Below are 21202 nucleotides of genomic sequence, written 5' to 3' on the forward strand. Positions count from 1 at the left end.
AAAGATGGAAATATTTAATGAGCTGAAAAAAAGTCAGAGGTGCTCTCAGGAATGGCGGCAAATCAGTGCCAAGAGGCAAAAGCAGGAGACACAACGAAAAAAATCCAGGAGCTAACAGCATTAAAGAATCAACACAGACAGCTGGGGAGACAAAACAGCAGAAAAGAGAAGGGGAAAGCCAAATCTCCCATTTCTGGCACTGGGGAGACGTCAGCTGAGCAAAGGCTTCCACTGTCACACACCCCCAGGGAATCACTCTGGGCTCAAATCATATACAATGGTCATCCAGACAGAGAAATCAATGGAGCAAACCTGGACCCTTCGTTCACATCCAGGAAGGTGTTTCAGGCTGGATCTGCATTGCTACAGTGCTGGGTATGAGGTGGGGTAACAAACTTAGAGCCTCCTTCCACCTGCAGGTACATGAAGATGTGCTTCCCAGGCCAGGTGATCCTGGTGTCTTACAGTTAGCTTTTTTTTGGTTATGTTTTGCTTTTACTAAGAGAAAAAATACAAAGGCTTATTTCAAATGGAGGGTTTAAGAAAAGGTACAGACCAGAACCTTTGGAACCCTTTCAGAACACCATGCCATTGCCCTCAGAGAGCACAGCTATGCTAGTAAGCTCCCTAAAAATGCAGCTGCTGGATGCCAAAAACTGCAATCCATGTTCTTGCAAAGAGCTCAGGTGATGGGGATTGCTCTGATACTTTAAGCCTGTTGATCACACTGTACAAGTCATGAGGGTGTCCGCTCCTCATAACAGCCTGTACTGCACACAATGGGCCAACCCAGCCCCTCTCCTGAAGTGAAAACCTACAAAGTACCCTCCTCACAGTGCAAGTCTTCACCACAAGACCAGAGTCCTTCTTCCACTGACTCCAGGGGTGAAAACCACTTCTTCCCATTTTTTCACATATTCCTCCAGTGTTCATCTCCTTCTGGTTGGCCAAGACTTTGAAGTTTGAGGCTGTTTCCGAAGGAGAGCAGGGTTTCAGTGCAGTATTGCTGGCTTCTTGTGCTCCTGCTGTTCTTATTTCATGTTGCTGAGTCAGATTTAGATATCTGCCATTGGTCAAAATGCAGTTTATGTTTTACAGAGGGTAATGCAACTCTGTGTCAGGATATGGCAACAGAGCTGAGAAATTGCCCTGTCATGTGCTTCTGCCTGAGCAAACCCTGTTCAGAGTGACTCCCATGCTTTATTTTTACTTGATTGCTCATGATACTGCCTAATCTTATTGCTAATAAGGATATTCCGAAGGCTTATTGAATATTTTCTAACCTTTGACTCAAAGGATACCAAATAGGTCAAAATTCAACATGGAAATCTATTGCTTACTTAGATGCTGTGGTCTTGCACAGGGCCAAGAGGAACACATGGCTTTGTGAGATCTGAAACTGCCACTGGATTTCTGGCAGAGCAGACATGAAAGTTGTGAAATATAAGCAATACAGCAATTTCATATAAGCAATACAGAAAACGAAAACAGTGAGTGAGGTGGGGTGTACAGGGACCAACCACATAACCAGGATCCAGCCCAATTTGTATGACAGGGAAGTATAAGAAAATTTTACTTGAAGCTGGACTGGGACTCAGAGCAAGAATTTTAAATCTCAGTAGGATTAAGATATTAGTAAGCCACAAACACAGCTCATAATTCAGTGTTTCTGCAAAAGGAGATCAGATTGCCTCAGACAGGCTTTCCAACATTTTTTTTCTAACTTTTCAAGTGTCTTGAAAGTCTGAGTTCCATCTGCAGAAGTAACCAAGCTTTTGAGGGACCACCTCTCATGGAAAGTCACTCAGTGAGACCCAATTCCCAAACATCCAAAATCTCTTTAGAAGAATTTGCTGAGTGACTGGGGTCTTCTCCTTGTGGGTGCCCAGCTTCACACACCTCAGGGATGGCTCATTTTCAGGCAGGTTTGAACAGCTCCCCCATCAAAATTGAGTTAGTACATAAGGTCAAAATCTGACCAGCCCAAATCCATGATGTTCAAAATTATAAATTACTAATGGCTTATTGGGATCTTGCCCATAATCACACACATCACTCAGGGTTTTGAAAACATCACTTCTTCTCCACATTAGACAATGGGGTAAGACCCCTGCGGGTCAGTCCTCACACCTAATTTGCAATGAAATGAGCCATACAAGCTGCCCCACCTCTCCCAATTCAGGTGCTATCTAAAAGTTGGGTATCTAGTCCCAGCTCATCACCCAGACTTTTTCCATGAGAAATGGGGATAAGAGTGGCAAGCAGATAAGAAAATGCAAGACCTTCTTAGAAGAGGTTGTATTGTTAGATCCTCTTTTCAGTAAGCAAGCATTTAGATTGGCCTCTTAACAAGAGCGGCTCACATAATTGTGTTAAATTATCTTAACCATCAGCTTTTCATCACAGGGCCAAAATCTCTGACAAAACTCCTGAAAAAATAAGAACTCAGAACTGTTGACGGTAATTTAATCTGTAAGGCAGAGCTTTAAAAGCTAAAGTGTTAACGTACTACTGGTCACACACAGATATAGTCTAATTTGAAAAGTAATACTTTGATTTTCAGAAAGAAAACTGATATTCGTTAAGGAATTTAACTATAATTACACCCTTCCTTATTCAATAAATTTCCTAACCACATAAACAGGGATTTAGTGTCTTGGATACTACTGTTCTTTGTGGACGAAAATGAGAAAAGCCGAGATAAAAACTGAAACAAAAGGAGTTGAATGTATATCCTGATCAGGGAAATGAGAAATGACGGGGGGCGGGGGGTTTGCATACTTGCAAATACTTGGGCAGCAGACATGAGTTAAAATCAGGTTTGCTTCCAAGTCAGAAGCTTGTCCAGCACTTCGCATAGCGGGATCTGGCTGGACCCATTTCTGGAGGTGAAGTATAAATAGTAGCCAATGACTACTTACTTATCAGAGCCCTGGGTGCCTTTGACATGTGATATGTGCCCAATTCTCCTCCAGGAATTTAAAAGCAAAGCAGTTAAACTGACAAAAATAATCAATTCTAATAAAATCTTAAAAAACTGAGTGTTCTACGTATCTCTGAAGAAAAACAGGAAATTAATTTTAAGTGATGGATCCCTGAGTGTTACTTAACCCTAGGTAAAATATGTGGGAAAGAAAAAGCAAAACACAAAAAGAGGTGGCAGACAGGGCAGCTCATGGGTCAGGACTGTGGCATTTGTCTACCCCAGCTCAGCTGGGACTTTTATTCATGCTGTGCCATTAGGAGGAAGACTCTTCCATTGATTTGAGGGCAGTTGGCAGGTGCTGCAAGTTGGAGTGACACTGGAAGGCAGGAAAGCTTTTGGATGTGGGCAAATTGCAGGCCACCTATGCAGAAGCCACATCATCAGGTGTTAACACTCAAGGAGGACCGTTTGTGGGCATTGCCAAAGTGACCGGCAAGAAAAATGTTCTGTGCTTGGAAAACGTTCTCTGAGCAACCTATTATGTTAAAAAAAAAGTACAGAACTAAAGAGGAGCTGCATTCTGCACAGAAAAATAGTAATAAAGAAAAAAGATAGAACAAATACTTAAGGATGTTTTCTTTGTGAAGAAGGGGAAAAGTCCTGTCAGCACTTCAGAAATAAGTGGCTGTGACCTCTTGAACCGGGATGAGTAAATCCTTGGTTCAGCAAGGTAACAACAAGCCTGGAGGCACTTGTGCAGCTATCAGAGCCCAGACCACGGGTAATGAGAGCTCTTAAATATCTCTCAAAGCACTACAGCTCCTGTCACAGGCTCTGAGAGCTCCCTCTCCAAAACAGCAAGTTTTCCCATGTAAATAGGAACGCTGAGAGGCCGCATGAGATCACTCAGTGACCAGAGTCACTCCCTCATTTTCATCAGCACTTCAGCAAACATCATCTAAGCTTTCCTGTGTCTTGAGACTCATTCTAGTCAGTGCCCATTCCAGAGCAAAATAAAACATGTTTTTTAAGGACAGAAGAGCTGACAGCAAAAGTTATTAAAATTGCTGTCATGGTGTGATTACACGAAACTGCTACTCAGATGGCATCCTGACCCATGTCTTAAAATAAAACAATGAGGGGCTGATGGCTTCATGATGGGAAAGCACAGAAATCTGTTCCTTTTCCTAATTTTATTGGGATAGAGTGTGCCTGTGCAGTGTGAAGATAATGCCCAGAAAAAAGTACCTGGAACAGATCTGTATCACTGTGTCATAATCACATAACCTGAGTTCCCATACTATGGTATCATCAGAACTATGAAAACAGGTGAGGTGGCAGCTGCAAAGTAAAAAGAGCTTCTGACAGCTGGAAAACATCCAGTCTTTCCTGCTGGAAAGATCTGAGACAAATCTATACACTGTCAGTTTCATGGATTTCATGGATACTCGAGAGTTTAATTTTCCCACCTCAGCTGATGATCTTGGTATGGCAGGAGGCACAGGCTTGCTGGATGTCTCGTGCACAAAGGGAGCCTTTTAAACAGTGCTTGCTCAAACAGACCTCATCACCACCTGCCATTTCATGCTCACTTTCAGCTTCTTTAACTGTTTTTAAAGGCTGCTGGTAAACATACTGCTAATAGGTAGCCCTGTATAATCACTACCAAATGGATAAAAGAGCAAAGAATAAATGACAGAAAACAATTTGATACTGTCCAGGAAGGCCCGAGGATCTAAAGAGCTTTTGCATTCTGACACCTGAGTCAGTAATTTAATGTGGCTGTAGCAGAGGATTGCTGAACATGTCTGAAAATAAATGCAACTCTTTAATTTTACTTTTATCAGAGGAATCTGGCAAATACTATCTTTATGATTAAAATAATACATTCCATTAGGTAAAGCTTCTTTATTTCCTAGGTGCTTGCAGAAGCAATAGATTTGAGGCTATTCTTCACGTGCTCCTGGTGTAGCTACAGGCAGTGTTTTTGAGACCACTCATTCTGAAAAGGACTGAAAACATGAAAGTGAATCCCACAAACCCAGAGCTAGCATGTAGGATTGCACCCCAAAGGGGAAGAGGACACAAGGCAGAGCACAGGCAACTGCTAAAATCTAACAAATATCTGTAAAATCTCATGTGCACCATGTAACAGCACCAGAAAATGAGTATTGTTTCATTTTCACTAAAATATAACCAAAGCTCTTACCGACATAGCCAGGAGTTCCGCAGGCTGTGGACATCACGTCTCCTTTACCCTCCATCTTCGACAACCCGAAGTCACTGATCATGATTTTTGACTCTTCATCCTGGCTGTAGTAAAGGAGGTTCTCAGGCTAGAAGGGAGAACAAGCACAGTGAGTTTTGAATGTGTGAGTGCAGTAACACCACCTGTTGACCCACGCATTTCATTTAATACAATCCTTAGTCACACCATACATATATGAATATAATTTGGTTCCCCTAAGCCTAAAGAGTTGTCCTTAAAACCTACATGGATATCCTCTCCAGACTCCTGTATGGCAACAAGTAGAAGAAATTGACATCCTGAGCTTTGAGCACCTTTTCTGGGATAACGAACTTGTTCTCTGGCACCTCAAATAAGACCTACGGCTCAGCCCTTAACTGTGAGATGTGTCTTACATATTATCACTTCAGAGCAGTAAAACAGAAGGATTCTATTGAAAACAAGTAAATATGGCAAATCCAGGCAGTGTAATGAAAAATTTTATACAGTATTTGGAAAAAGGAAAAGGAAAACAGGAGGTGTTAGGGAATTTTTGTATCTTCTCCACTGGAAACAAACTGTTTTGAGAGAGGAAATGCCTTTACAGTTAACAGACTTGCAGCAAGGATGTTTTAGCTAGAGCTGATTAGGAAAAAATGCTGAAGGAAAAATGCTATAGCACTAAGCACAGCAACTTGTTTATGGCAAGAGAAAACAAGGATCACTCCACAAAGCCCTGTAACTTTTCATGCCAGAGTCAGGAGCATTGGAGAGACCAACTAACCTCCATCTGCTCCAGACAGTCCTGCATCCATGTGTTTTGAATGTGCTGCTGCTGCTACACAACAAAGCTCTTGCTGGGTGCTGTGAGAGCCCACCTCTTCCCCTGCTTAACATTTGGGCTCATGAAAGCCTCCACACCTGCAGCACTCAGCCAGGTGGCAAGGGGCCCTGGACCTTGGGGTGTTCACCTACAAAAGTGATGGGTACCCAACGTTTCCAAACAGCCTTGGTGGAGTCTTTTGCCCAGAGCTGGTACAAATGCTGACACGCAGCCTGCTGTGCGCTCCAGGAAATGGTGAGGAGCAGCTGCGCCACACAACACCCTCAGGCTCCCTGGGACACATCCAAGCTTGGATTCTTGCAGAGGAGAAATTGCCGTGCAGCAGCAGCAGCAGCATCCATCTTCCCTCCTCCAGCTGCTCTGGGAAAAGGGGGAATGAAGAAGTGCTGGAGGGCGATGTCCCCATCCAGGAAGGTAAAGCATTTCCTGGCTCCCCAGCCCCAGCATCAAGTGATGGCTTTATGCATGGGACATGTGTGAACATGGGACACAATGGCCATGAGAGGAGCTACAGGCCACAGCCACAGCTGTGGGCCAGCTGGGCTGTGGTAAAAAGGGAAACGATTCAGTTCCTAAAAATAAATATGCAGTTGTACCATTTATGTTTCTTTCTCATGATACCTTGCAAGTCCAGTGCTTTAATTGACTTTATAGTGCTGACACTGCTTTAGGGACTACAGTTTTATGCCATGTTCCACCCTAGGCTGGAGTCACTCCTGATTTTTACTAATGCCCTTCTGATCTGCTGAGGGGTTGGTAGACTCGGAATTAGGGGGAAAAGCAGTTATTTCCTAACGACTTCTGCTAACTCACCTCAGGTTCCCACTTCCATTTAGTAAAGCCAAGAAACCCACACTCAAACTCGTTTAAAAGAATTCTGTCTCCTCAAGCTGGTTAATCCAAAAAGCATTAACAAGGTGGCTCTGTACCAAGTGGAGCTGCTTGAGCCTTTCAGTCCTGTTCATCCTGGAATTCCCTGGACATCACCTGCTGCCATCTCTTCTAATCTGCTGTTGCATTACTTAGATTAGAGACTTGGAGCCCAGACCTGCTTTTACCAACTACAGCAAGTACTATTTTGGTATCTGAATAAACACATAATTACAATAAATAATTGTTATGGATGTTTCATGGTTTGTATTTTTGTAGAGTGGATCCTTTCCCAGAGTTTCATTTTGAATCTTACACTTATTTTGATATTTTGAGATCACTATTCTATCCCTGTTTTTCTCATCATGGTATGTTTTTGCTAACAGAAATTCACAACAGGTGTTCCTCATATTCTGTATTTTATGAGTCATTTTGACAACTGCTATGATACTGACAAAAGCCTGCAAACAAAAGAAAAAGAAAAGGAGCTACAAAATACCACGGAGAAGGTTGCTTTGATCTAAATTCAGCATGGCCTTACATAGACTGTGAAAGTAATTTGTACATGAATTTACTTCCCAATCACCAGATCCCATATTTTACTACAGGAACTTTAAAATAAGATTTCTTTTTTTAAAGTGAGAGGTATAACCTGCTTTGGATTATAAAGACAAGAATACTAAGAGCTTGTACAATGGAATATCTGAATTAAGAGGTCTTGGACGTCACTCTGAAAACGTTGGTGGCAGAAAGAAGCCTGAAGTTATTTCCTAAAAACTGAATTTGGGAGCAAGCTGGTCTCTATACTGGAATTCTACGGAACTCTAATAAATATGAGAATATTTCTATGTACTTCAGCATAAGGACAGGAAATGAACAGGAACGGAGGGCAATGTGTGGAGACTGCAGGAGATGGAAGCCTAACCAGTGCCTCCTTACAGGAAGCCCATTATTTGGCACTGTCTGGACTGGACTGCACAACACCAAGGAGGGTATCAGTGTATATTATTTGAGGATATCAGTGTATATTTTCTTTCAGTGGATTTAAGGTTTTGTCTTAATCATGAGCCAAACCAATATGTAAAAATCTTGCTACTTTCTGTTATTGCCGTATCTGTTGAAGATCATAGGATGCTCCCTCCTGTAGGAGGTATACAGGACTGAGGCACATCCCTTGCAGCAGTAAGGTGTGGAAAAGCTTGCAATCCTATGGAAATGGCCCACACACAGCTCAAAGATTCACATCTGGAGTCAAAGATAGGCAGGAGGAAATGACTGCATTGAGGTTGTCACAAAAGAAAGCCATGGCTGCCTACCTTGGGCACTGCTGCACTTTGGAGAACTCTGGTGCTGGTGGTTATACCAGTAACAGGCTCTATTTTGCCCCATTGCATTTGGGGATAAGCCTGTCATTTATTATTTTACACCACACAGCATTCACATCAGCACTGATTTTGGAGAAGACAACAAGCAAATAAAGACTATCTCTCAAAACCATGGGTTTTCATCTGTCTGAAGGCATAACAGTGAGATGACATTACCAGCACTATAACTTTGCTAAGAGCAGTCAAAAATTGCAAACATGTAGTTTAATATTAGATTACATAAAAGTAAATTAAGAATACATTTAATAAAGACTTGTATTTAAGAAGTAAAAAAGGAAAAAAAATTCCATTCTTCCTGCCTTCTGACTCTATTAATGTTCATTAAGCCTTTTTATAAGGCTTATATAAGGCTTGTAACCTGTAGCCAAATTTCAGTCTTTTTCCAGGGGGGAAATACAAGCTCTGAATCAACATCCAAGGAAACTCCTGTTTGGAGCATCCCTCCAAAATACAACCAGAGGTGTTATTTCAGTCACTGAATTATTTATTTCTGGCAGTAAAGTTTGGCAGAATTAACCAGCTCAGCAACTGAACCCACAGTTTTCTCTTGAAATTTGTATATTTTTCTAGTATCTTCTGCTAATTATTTAAAATACTAAAGTGCTATCAAATCCAAGCCTTTCTGCTTGTATTAATGACAGTTTAAGATACTGGAAGAAAACAATAAACCAACCATGTTTAGGGTTTTTTTTACCTGAAAAGCTGAGAGGTTTAGATGTGACAATATGGTGCAGCTGAAAGGATAATCATCTAAATATCCCACTGGCACACAATGGTCCTTAGAAGAACCCTTGCTGTTAACAGTGTCTCCAAAAACACTGCTCCAAATGATGGGAAATCATTCAACTTTCCCCCACCATTGCTACCAGTTATTATTAAGGGAAAGTAAATATAGCACAGCAAACCTGCAAAATACTTTACAGCAGTAAACACACCCCAGATGAAATGAGTTTTCTGCCTTAATTTAACATCTTGGGTGTTAATGGCTGTTGCCCACAGAGGTGCAAAACTCCCATTTTAACTGCCCTGATTGCAGAGTCCTCATTAAAACCAATTACATGGGGAGGCTTTGGAGCATCTCTCCTACAGTAAAACCTTCCTGAAACAGCAGTCCCAGGGTACACGTGTTTGTTAGACTCACATAATTACACAACCTTCATAAACACTGCCCAGGGGACCGAGGGGCGCTGTGGCCGTACCTTGAGGTCCCTGTGCACGATGCCCATGCGGTGCAGGTAGTACACAGCGTCCAGGACCTGCCGGATCAGGGTGCTGGCATCCTTCTCCGTGTAGAACCCCTTCTCGACGATGCGGTCAAAGAGCTCTCCCCCAGACACTCTGGAAAACACAGTGGGAAGCAGAAGTGTGAGGATGTGCTTTGTAATGCCCTTTCTGTATCATTAAAGGATGGCCAAGGCCATGCACTAGACACAGGCAGCCAGAGCAGATCTGCCTGCAGCTCTGGGGTCTCCCCCACCGTCCCAAGAAAGGCCACGAGGATGGTGAAGGGTCTGGAGGGGAAACCTTATGAGTAGGGGAGAGGTCACTTGGTCTGGTCAGCCTGGAGGAGACTGAGGGGAGACCTCATTGTGGTCTTCAACATCCTCATGAGGGGCAGTGGAGGGGCAGGCGCTAATCTCTCTGGTGCCCAGTGACAGGACCAGAGGGAATGGCCTGAAGCTGAGTCAGGAGAGGTTTAAGTTGCATATCAGAAAAAGGTTCTTTATCCAGAGGGTGGTTGGGCACTGGAACAGCTCCCCAGGGCAGTGGTCACAGCACCAAGACTGACAGAGATCAAAAGAATTTGGACAATGCTCTCAGGCACATGATGTGATTGGGGTGTCCTGTGCAGGGCCAGCTGGACTCAATGATCCTGATGGGTCCCTTCCAATTCAGCATATTTTATGATTCTATGAATTGAGTTTGATTTTCTCCATGGACTGGTCAGGCTATAATGGAAAATAAAATCCCTCACACATCAGGGAATGCTCAAAAACTCACTGGCACGTGCAGAGGGAATCATGAACATACCCCAGCAAGAGCCAGGGGAGCAGACCCTGCTTTCCATGCTGTCCCACCCTAAAGAACTTTGCATAGGCAGTTCCATCTGCTGGTGCTGGCCCACTCCTCAGATGATCCCTTGGGGTTCACTTTTCACTCCACTGACCAACGCCTGCGGTTTGCCCTGAAGGAATGATCCCATTCTTTCCCCACTAGCGAGTGAAATGCATTCAGGAGTTGCTGCCACTACCTATAGAGCATTAGTTTATTAAAGCAGCCTGCACCTCTGACACTTTTAAAAACTCTCAGAGGTCCCCTCCTTTACTCACACACGTATGTTCATTTACCTGCAGCCACAAGCTCTTTAGGCAGAGCACAGTCTCTGCCTGGCACTGGTAAGAGACGGTTATTGATGAGGAGCCCAGATTATCAGTGCAATTAATCACCAGATGACACAAATGAGGAAAGGATTCCACAACTCAAGGAGGAAAGAAAATAAAACCTTGACATCCCACTATTTAATGTCTGCCGTACTGCCCTTTTTCCCTGCCTTGCTGGAAATAACATGTTCTGAACCCAATCTTAAATAAAGAATGGCACATGAAAACTCCCTGGAGGAGTATCTGAGGAAATAAAAGAGGAAAGAAATGTCTGAGTAATTGAAATAATAAAACTGTCAGCAAAAAAATGCCCTACTAGGGTAAATAAAAGATTTCCATTTTAGCAAGCAAAACCTATTAAAAAATAAAATGTATGTGATACGTTTCTTCAGCAAGTTGCACTACTTAGCATATCATAAATAGCACAGTAAAACTTTCTTTAAAAACAAACCTAATAAAGGGAAAATAACAAATGATTACAGTCATTAAATACATATGGACTGAGAGCTTGCCATTACACGAACACTAGGTAATTCAGCCACTCCAGGCAATAATCTGCTTGAATAATAACATGAAGTCACTTCCTAGGGAAGTTTGGAGCCTGAAAGGGAGAGAACGCTACCTCTAATAATGAACACATTCAGCTTCAAAAATGAAAAGCAACCTTGGAAGAAAAAGAAAGAAACCAGATAATCCTTCTATTAAGTGGTAGGCAAACAAACCAAACAGCTTGCTAAAATACTGGCACTGAATTGAAACTGCAGGAAAGGTGAAGTTCACCCAGGATCTGAAGTCCACCAGTAGCCTGAATTAAACCCCTTTCTTTCCTAGTTTCTCAAAATAGGAGTTGTATTTCTCACATATACATATTTATATGTACATATGTATGAATACAGAGAGTGTTGCTCCAAGCTTCTTTTGGACCTATACTCACTGCCTGGCCCATTCTGTGCCCTGCTAAGGGAGAACAAACACACCTCACCCTCACTGTTCACTGAAGGCAGAGACAATTTTATTGAATCTGGCTCCTATTAGCTGACTGTCTTTTTGTATTTCCCTTGCAGTCCCTTTGTTTCCTGTGGATTGATTGCACCGAAAATTGAGCCCACACAGTAATTAATATCACTGAATACAGCACATTTCCCCATGAAAGTGCAGCGTATGTTGTTTTGCAGTTTCATACAGTTACTTTTGTTACATTCAAGCAATGGACTGCTTTAGTAGATACCAATTTACATCACGTACCTTCCTGCACAAGGAAACTCTTCTTCGATCTTTGCAGAGAGTATATTTCCACAAATTTTTTTTCACTAAATTGACAGAATTTCCCTCCATGCCAGCTCACTCCCCATCCCTCTTTAAGCCTCATTCTTTAATTAAAAGTCTTCCTAGTCAGATTTAGTCCAGTGGATCTACTGTACCCTGGCTCAATCTGTTTATAATTTTATTCCAACACACAGAAAATATATGCAACCTCTTAAACGATGCACTGCAAACCAGAGCTTAATCCAAGGACTCAGGAGGAGCAGCTCTTACATTTGCAGACACTTGCTTATTCAGAGTGTTGACAGCATCCCAGGTAGATGCAGAGAGCCAAGGGTCTTGTGCTCCCGTTTATTAGTGTGGTGACTCCACGTTATGGTGCAGTGCACGTTTGCACTCACCTCTGGAGTCTCCCTGCTGTGGGCAAGATTCCTGGCTGAGGTCCACCTCCCCGGGATGCTCTTCAACTCAGCACCCAAGGCCATGGCTACTTTCCATATGGAGCTTATGTCCATATGGCTTTTCTCCTCCAAAACAGGCTTAACTCGACCGTAATGTCATTGGGAATGCTGCTCCCTGCACGGCGCACAAGGGATAAAAGTCAGTGCTGTTACAGGAGTGAACCAGCAAAGGCAGCTGTGGGAGAGCATCTGAGCTCTAAACTCATGGTGGAGATGTGGCCCGTTAGCTGGTCTTGATCCCAACCTCCTCTGCCCTGCTGAGATGGGACTTGGCATCTGCTCTGAACAGACCTGGGCACTCACAAAGCAATGCTGCAATTTGTTCCAGTCTTTAATATTCTGGAATAATTACTTTCTTTTTAATGCCACCATCCAGCTTTGCCCTCTCTATGGCAATTTTGAGGCAGTTGAAACTGCAGGCAGTAGGAGCAGAATTAGGTCTTTGTCTTAAAGAAATTTAAGACAAAATTTTTTATCCAGAAATAGAGGGTAGGAGGTATTTCTCATTAGTGGAAATTAGAGGACTGATCCTGTCTTGCAGCTGGCACTGGCTCACAGAGCTGGACACAAAAACAACAGCAAAAGGAACCCTTTTCCCCTGCTGATTTTAATCTTGGTTCCCAGCACAGAAAAAGTCCAAGGAAGACTAGCCAAGTTGAGTTACTTGAAAAGCATTTAACCCTGGAGCAGCTCAAGTGTCACACTGTGATCTAGAGTAGCCATCAGCCCTGCCCGGGGACTCAGAGCTGGGCAAAAGTCAGAAAAGCAGCCACAACTGCATCTTCTGTATGGATCTGTCTGCTGAGACTGAACGTGTGTGGCTCCAACCCTTGGTGCTTGCTCAGCCACTGAGCAGTGACTCTCTCCTGGTTCTCCAAGCAACATGGGAAAAGCCCAGCAGCCAGAGAAGGAGCTGAGCTAAGTGTCCCCATGGCACATGGACACCCTGGCAAGTGCCTTGCCTGTCTCCAGTAATACAGGAAACAATTTCAAAACAATGACCAGATGATTAATTTCGTTTAGGATGAAAAAAGACCCCATCAAATCCAGCCATAAATATGCATAATTTTCACTTCTACTACATCTTTCAGCTGAGGCTATATGCCTTTAGTACATATCACTGACTAGCCACATGAGGAAGGCCAGAACAAACATTCCAGGTGAAAGGATTCAAGGGGAAGCCTCACCCAGTGCCCAGTACAGGGGGCAGTCAGTGCCCTGGTCCTGCTGGCCGCACTGGTGCTGGTACAGGCCAAGATGTAATGCCATTAACACCCAGTTTGAGGAGGGACAGTAGAACACAACTTGACCATATGATAAAAGAGACATTATCTGCAATTCCACTGGGGAAACACAGATTGCACTCTGTTTCCAGGGTTTCCTGAGATAAAAGCTTCCGGATCTAGTGTTTCATTAAGGAGACTTCATGTATCGATCATGCAGATGATACAAATCTTTTAGAGGATCCAGCCTGGTGCTGGAGTTTGCGATAAATTCCTACAGTTACATTTTTAATATTTTATTTTCCTGACTTGATTTGGAGGTTTCGCTTCTTGTTTCTTCCCAGTTTGATATTTAAATGCAGTTCTAAACTTCCAGCACAAGCTGCTGCACTGAGTGGCTCAGTTTAGGACAGGTTTCAAAAAACTTTGAAAATACCAATAGTTTTGTACGTGGACGAGCTACCTTGTTAATTGGGCTCTCAGTGTGTTCACTGTTGGCTGAATGCCCTGCACAGACAGTAAAAAAGGACCCTGAAAGACCTTGCAATGCTCATTAGAGGCAAAGGAGAGGTCACTCTAACAGTGTCCTAGTAATTACTCAGGCTCTGTTCAAGGATTGGTGTCAGTCCTTGACACTACAGTTTCCATATTTGTGCAATTTCTAATTCACAGATGTAACCCGTGAGAGACGAGGAAACATTTTGGCATTGCTATTACACCTTCCCTTTACATTAACACATTTCACCATCAGTTCATCAGGAAAGAACCAAACTGGTAAACAAAAAGAAAACAGCCCATGCTGCAGGCAAAGAGAAAGGGCATTATCAACCTGTTTCTGAAGCATCCAATTCCTCTGCAGCACTATCAGGGAAGCAGAATGTGCAAAGTTTCAAAGAAGTACTTTGATGAAAAATGAGAACCAAACAAAAATCTTCCTTGTAATTTAAGGCTCCTAAACTCATAAACAAAAAACAAGAGCCCATCTCTCTGAATTTCTGGTGGTTTTGCCAGCAGAGTGAAACCTGCACCCGCACATTGCAGGTCACTGTACCAGATACCTGCCAGACTGTCACCTCAGCGGGGCTGCCTGGTAGGGAACATCCCTACATATGTTAGCCTTCAGGTGAATAAATACATGAATAAAAGAACAAATAAATGCTGGAATTAAAAATATGTTAGTCATATTAATGTATTCATGTTACCCTTTCTTTCTCTTGGTGGGACTGTCTTTGGGACAGATATATCCTCTCATTTCTTCACCCCTGCATCCCCCACTGTTACCGAGTGTAGAAACCTTTCTTCTTGTTTTAGGAGCTTGAAAAATAACACCCTTTGAAATATCACTTTGACTTCTTGGCCATTTGGCAAAACACTGATGTTTTTCTTCTGCCTCTTTTGTACTACAGGCTGGAATTGCTCAGGATCATTTACTGCCTGACACTTTAATTGCTTTTTATCAGGAGTCTTATTGATGAACACATTAGTGGTGGACATACATGAAGAATCTCAGCAAAGCTATTCAGAGCTTGTCAGCTTTTCCCTCCAGAAGGGTGTTAAGTTCACCTGATGCTTCACTGTACAAGCTATGATCTGTTCTCCATTGGACAAGTCACCAAAGCACTATACATCATGTTGGGTTAGAAGAACCACCGTGGAAAGGCAGACACATCCCTAGGGATTCACTAAAACTGTTTGAACCCGCACATTAGGGATGCTTAATGAAAAGAGGACTGATTTCAGAAACTTGGAGCAGGAGGACTCCCAGGACAATATAAGAAGTAAGTTAAATATGAGCATTACCCTGTAACTGTGAGCGGCTGATTGATCAGAAGTTACACATTTGCAGTTTCCTACAATATAAATCAGAAAAAGTACAGAACTCAGCATGAAGCTGAAGTGTGAGGGGAGATAAGAAATACTGAAGGAACTATTCCTGAGAAGTTCTGCCTTTGGGTATTAAGTTTCTCTAATGAAGGAATTCTTATTAATACAAATATTTCCATTTTTAAAATGTATTCTGTTTTTCATGGAGGGCTTTTCTGTTTGGCTTTAAACTTCCTCTGCATTGTGAAAATGCATGAGAACCAGAAAGCAAACCTGGCCAATGTGCTGTTTGAAAGGAAAGAGAAATTGGCCACCCTCATCTCATTGTTCAAATGAAGTAACACATAAAAGGAAAATGAGTAAACAGATTAATAGATTTTAGACCCAGAAAGGAACATTATGATTATTTATTCTGACCTCTTGCAAATAGAAATATGTGATGAAAATTCTCCTTGTACCAATAATCTAGGGTGTTAATCAGGCAGGGACAGATATTGCTACAGAATTACTGTATGGCCTACAGAGATTTGCCTTATTCAGTAAATATGTCAGAAAACTGCCCTGATTTTCTCATTTGCAGCACATCATAAAATATACAGCTTGAACAAAGCAAGGACTTATGCTTGTTATTGTATCTTTAAATCACCCAGCTTAAAATCTGCTGGTAACATAAATATATGCTCCAAGGCCACCAAAGAAAGGACACAGGATTGGTTTTGGCTTAGTTTTCTAGAATGCAGGTGTGTGCATATGCCAGGGAGGAATGGATAGATGTTAGCACCCTCTCCTTTGATAGTGCTGTTCAATCACAGAATCACTCAGGCTGGAAAAGATCTTCAAGAACATCAAGTCAAATCTTTGACCAAACACCACCATGCCCACTAAAATATATCCTGAAGGGCTACATCTACTCCCTTTTTGAACACTTTCTGGGATGGCAACTGCACCACTTCACTGGACAGCCTGTTCCAGTGCTTGACCACTCTTTGAGGGAAGAAATTTTCCTCGTATCCAATGCGCACCCTTCCTGCTGCAACATGAGGCCATTTCCTCTTGTCCTATCAAGAGGTTTCCTGGGAGAAGAGATCCCACCTCATTACAACCTCCTTCCAGATTGTGTAGACAAAATGCAATGCAATATTGCCATGGTATTTATTCTGGTTTTTCAGCTCTTTCATCACTGTGATGGTGGCTGCTCCAAAGGCCTGCTCCCCACTCTGGGGAATTGTTAGGGAAAAAATTGGGAAAAAATGCTGTGGCCATTTTTCTGAACCAAACTGAGCAAACTAAACCAATTTTTTCCCTGCATTAAAAGTTTCATGTGACATTTGCTGAGCAGCTGTAGTGAGGTTGTGCTTTGGAGAACAGACCTCTGTTTCCACTGGGGAAGACTGTTAAGTCTCTGGAAAGCTCTGCTCAGGGATGTAATACAGTTTGGCAGTTAAAAGCTTTGGAGACAGCATTTTCCTTCACAGAATCCCTACTGCAGAGATCTTGTGAGGTCCATGATTCTCCAAGGTCAATGCTGTCCTGTTTTATTCAAAATTTTATTCCATATTGAAAGAACCAACATTATATTCAAAATTTCCCCATGTCCCATCAGCTGTAAAAAGTGTGACTGAACCAAGGACAACCAAATGACAAAGGACATCATGTTTTTAAGTCTCTTGTGATCACACTGTTCTGAGTGGCAGCTTATGACAGCCCTTCAAATGCCAGCAGCCCATCTATGCTCATTCCCCCAGGCAGTGGTGCATGGAGGAAATGTGGGACCAGCCAGTGACAGCAACACTCCCTCAGTGCTGCCATCATTACAAGGCACAGGAAAGAAACCAGTGCTTCCACTGATGACCCCACCATGCAACCAAATCCTAAGAAATAACATAGCAAAGTTTCACATTTCTGGCACTCTGCTGAGGTCTGCAAACACCATGATGCGAGGAAGATGGGCACATCCTTTTTTCCACTCTTCTGAGCTCCTATAGTGTGATTGGCACCTCCACAGGAGCCAAGGAATCATCCTAGGATTAGCAGGTGGATCACACTCAAGTGGGCTCCTTGTCATTTGGAAAAGGACCTGTGGAGGGTAGTGAAACACTGGCACAGGTTACCCAGACTGGTGGTGGATGTCCCATCCCTGGAATCATGAAAGGTCACATTGGACAGGGCTCTGAGCAACCTGATGTAGTAGAAGCTGTCCCTGCTCACTGCAGGAGGGTTGGCCTGGGTGACCTTCAAGGTCCCTTCCAACCCAAACTATGCCATGATTCTATGACAAAGGTTGGCACTTCATCCTGTTTTTCTTCATGGCTCTGCATTAAATGGAAAGGCAAAGCTGAAACTCAGCAGTGGTGACTTTGACCTGTGTCAGTCAACAGTTTGATACCACCACATCCCTGCAAGCAATGTATTCACCAGTGAAAAAACCAGCATTTTAAAAAATGTCACTAAAAAAATACACTGTATGTACTTAATAACTCAAATGTGTAGTTTTAAAAGAAGTAATTACTCACTGGTTTAATAACTTCCTTCTGTGGGATGTCAGTAAATCAGCCCAATCACTCTTGCTTGTTGTGTGTGCATGTGTGTATATATATATATATATATATATATATATATACACACACATATATACGTGATTTTGTTGATTCAATCTTTTTCACTTTGCTTCTAGGAAACAGAAAAGTACAGCTCTGTAGACAAACCACCACTCAAAATACATTTTCCAGTATCTGAGGGCTGGAACAATGTATTTCCTAACTGCTGTCTTATTCCTCCACTGCTCCACAAAATAAGCGGATAGTAAAATCTGGAGGAGATTCCTCACCTGACAACAATTTAAAACTAGGTCATGTTTCAGCACTAATAGGTTTGGTTTATTTTCCTTTTTACTTGTTTTCCAATGGAAACCAACCTCGATGTCCTGCCAGCGTTAACTAGGAAGAACAGACCTAAAAATAATGAAAACTGATGCAACTGAAAACAGATACTGTAAATTACACAATGTGTAGTAAACAATTTTGAAATATAAGGTGAATGCACCACTGAGAATTGTCCTAAATAACAAAAAGGAGCACAGGAAAGTGCAGTAAAGTCACTCTCAACTGGAGCTTAAACAACCCGGATTTTTTGTGAAATACATTTAATGGAAATTTGGGGTGGTGTGTATTCCTTTTTCTGAGACTGACTTGCTTTCCACTTGCTTTCTCACAAGTAAGTTTGCAGGCAGATGTCATCACAGAAATAGCCAATGTAAAGGTAATACTGAGTAATACTTGTCTCAGTGCAGAAAGATCTTTGAAGCTCCTTATATCCCCTGTACCTCACATAAATTCTACTTTTTTTTTCAGCCATCCCTTTGTCCTAGAGAAATACAACCCTGCAAAATTCATTTTAACACCCCCCCCCCAAAAAAAAAAAAAAGGAGAAATGCTGTCAACTGGTCAAGATATATTGTTGCAAATATGAACTTGCCAAGCAGTTTGTAGAAACAGTAAATTGGGAGCTAAATATTAAAATCAAATGACCAACTTAACTCTAAGCTATATAGGTACCTTGTTTTATCAAACTGTTGCAACAACTATAAGTACATCTAAAATGTCATTATTATGCTCTCTAACTTTTGAGTAAGTGTCAAGAAAGTTGCAGAGAACTGATAAAGTAAACTTCAAAATTCTAATTGCTTATAATGAAGTATTTCTTAAGAAATGTGCAAGCAACTCAAGTACAAGAAAAAACCCATTTTATTCTATGTGCACAATTTTAGGTCATACAGTTTCTATAAATATCAGGAAATACATGCTGGAGTTGAAATATATGTTGGAGTTATCAAGGCCAACTCCCTGAAATACTTCGTGGCCATGAAAAATCAAACAGAAGGTTTAGGAGAAAAATGAGTACAAAATAGAAAATAATTTGTCTTCCTAAGCATCCATGGAATCCTCCCACTTTCAATATTTTTGAGAAAGTTCATCTCACCAAATCTTGCAAGTCTAGACAATAAGGACCTGTACAAGCACTACCACACTCCTCTCTTCCAGCCAGCACAAGGAAGGGAGCATTTCTAGGGTGTGAGGAGCAGAAATGTCCATTTTTGTGTTCATTTGGACAAATCCCACCTTGATGATCTTTATGGAAAGAGTCCTCAAGATGCTTTGACTGAAAGCATAATCAAACTTGGGGAAGTACAGAGAAGAAAAGCAAGCAGGACCAGAGAGCTTCTCTGTGAACAGAGTGAACACATTTTATAAAGAAGAGAGATGGCAGAGGAGAACACTACAGAATCAGAGCTCCACAGAAACATGGAATCATTTAGGCTGGAAAAGACCTCTAAGATCATCGAGTCTGACCGTTAACCAAGCACTGCCAAGTCCACCACTAAACCATTCATGAGAAGGATGGAGCATGGGCAAGGGAAATATAAAGAATTATTTCACACCACAGATGAGAAATGGGGGACCTAACGGAATTAGCAGGTGGTGGATTTAAGACAAAAGCCTTTGTCATCTCAAGAGCCATCCTGGAGCAGATGAATCTTTGGTATGACCCAATAAAACTGTGCTCATGTTCTTATGTTTGTGCTCATCAAATTAATTATTGAATTGTTCACTCAGCTCTGGTCTGAATGTGCATACCTACATTAAGGGAGTCTTTTGATTCATTCACTTAAAATCAAATATGACAGATTCATAGATTTTAAAGCCATTATGATAATCTAATCTGACCCCAGACAAAACAAAGACAGTACAATTTTTGCCTCCAATCCATAGCTCCTGGCTGGACAAAAGACTATCATTTAGCAGTGTAGACAGGCTTGACTTAGAAGATACCACTAATCCCCTGTATGCTTTGTCCAGTAGTTAATTACACACACTGACTAATTACACTGACGTTTTTTTCCAGTGATAATTTCAGATGTTCTGTCATTGGAACCCTTTCAACACTGCCTGCAGACTCTTTAGCTATATTAGAGCAACTTTACTCGATTTAGGTCTTGGTAACCTCATTTGTTTTGCTTCTATGTGAAGGTTTTCTCCAAAAGAAGTTATATTCAACAGCCACCTGAGAAGGTAGCCATTGTGAAGAGCTAACTAGAAGCTGAGTGATGCTCATTTCCAGTTCTCCATTTGGAATGTTAAATTACCATGTTAAGTATCTTCACTTACATCTGCATCAGTAATGAACTGGCTGTTCCTCAAGAGGATATGGACCACTACTAGGTGCCTGTATTTCAGTATTGAATCAAATATAACCTAAACAGAATATACAGTTTACAATTACCGCTCTCTTCTCAACATCATTTAGTCACTCCACCTTGTGAGTTTATCTCACCACTGTTCAAGAAAGATATTCCTGTTTTCCACAGCAAAGAGTGAATTTCTGCAATTTTTAGTGGTGTAGAGACACAGCAATCTAAGTTCTTACAGCCTGGATGCAATCTCAGCTAAATAAAACTTACATGACTGTTAAGAGCAATACTATATATTTAGCCAGCAAATTCAGTTTCAAGAGGGCACTTGTAATCTCACTGAAAGAACAGGAGAAACAGGTATCGAATTTGGAAACCTAAGGATTGTACATAAATTGATTAGTCTCCTGCCCAGTCACCTCTAAAGGGAGACAGGGGGCACAGGCCACGGTGAGTGAGGAAGAGCCACAGACACAGCCAGATCAAACCTGTCAAAAGCAGTTTATGGCAAACACACTGGTCTAAATCCCACTGCTCCAACCCCACTGTAACTCATGATTGCTGAGCTCTCCTTACCATGTCCCACCTGAAGCTTTCACCTATGTATGAG

The 21202-nt window shown here is 42.0% G+C and overlaps 1 protein-coding gene across 1 annotated transcript in view; it reads right to left on the minus strand.

The window, feature by feature from the left end:
* Positions 1-21202, minus strand: part of CAMK1D (calcium/calmodulin dependent protein kinase ID) — a 123434-nt gene that overhangs the window by 33926 nt on the left and 68306 nt on the right. The window contains exons 5-6 of the mRNA XM_017740351.1: positions 9452-9590; positions 5136-5262 (exon numbers count right to left, since the gene is read on the minus strand). Coding sequence (XP_017595840.1) covers positions 5136-5262; positions 9452-9590 — 266 coding nt within the window. The remainder of the gene's footprint in view (positions 1-5135; positions 5263-9451; positions 9591-21202) is intronic.

The sequence above is a fragment of the Corvus brachyrhynchos genome, unplaced genomic scaffold (genome assembly GCF_000691975.1).
Source record: "Corvus brachyrhynchos isolate BGI_N302 unplaced genomic scaffold, ASM69197v1 scaffold307, whole genome shotgun sequence".
In the NCBI taxonomy this organism is placed as follows: Eukaryota; Metazoa; Chordata; class Aves; order Passeriformes; family Corvidae; genus Corvus; species Corvus brachyrhynchos.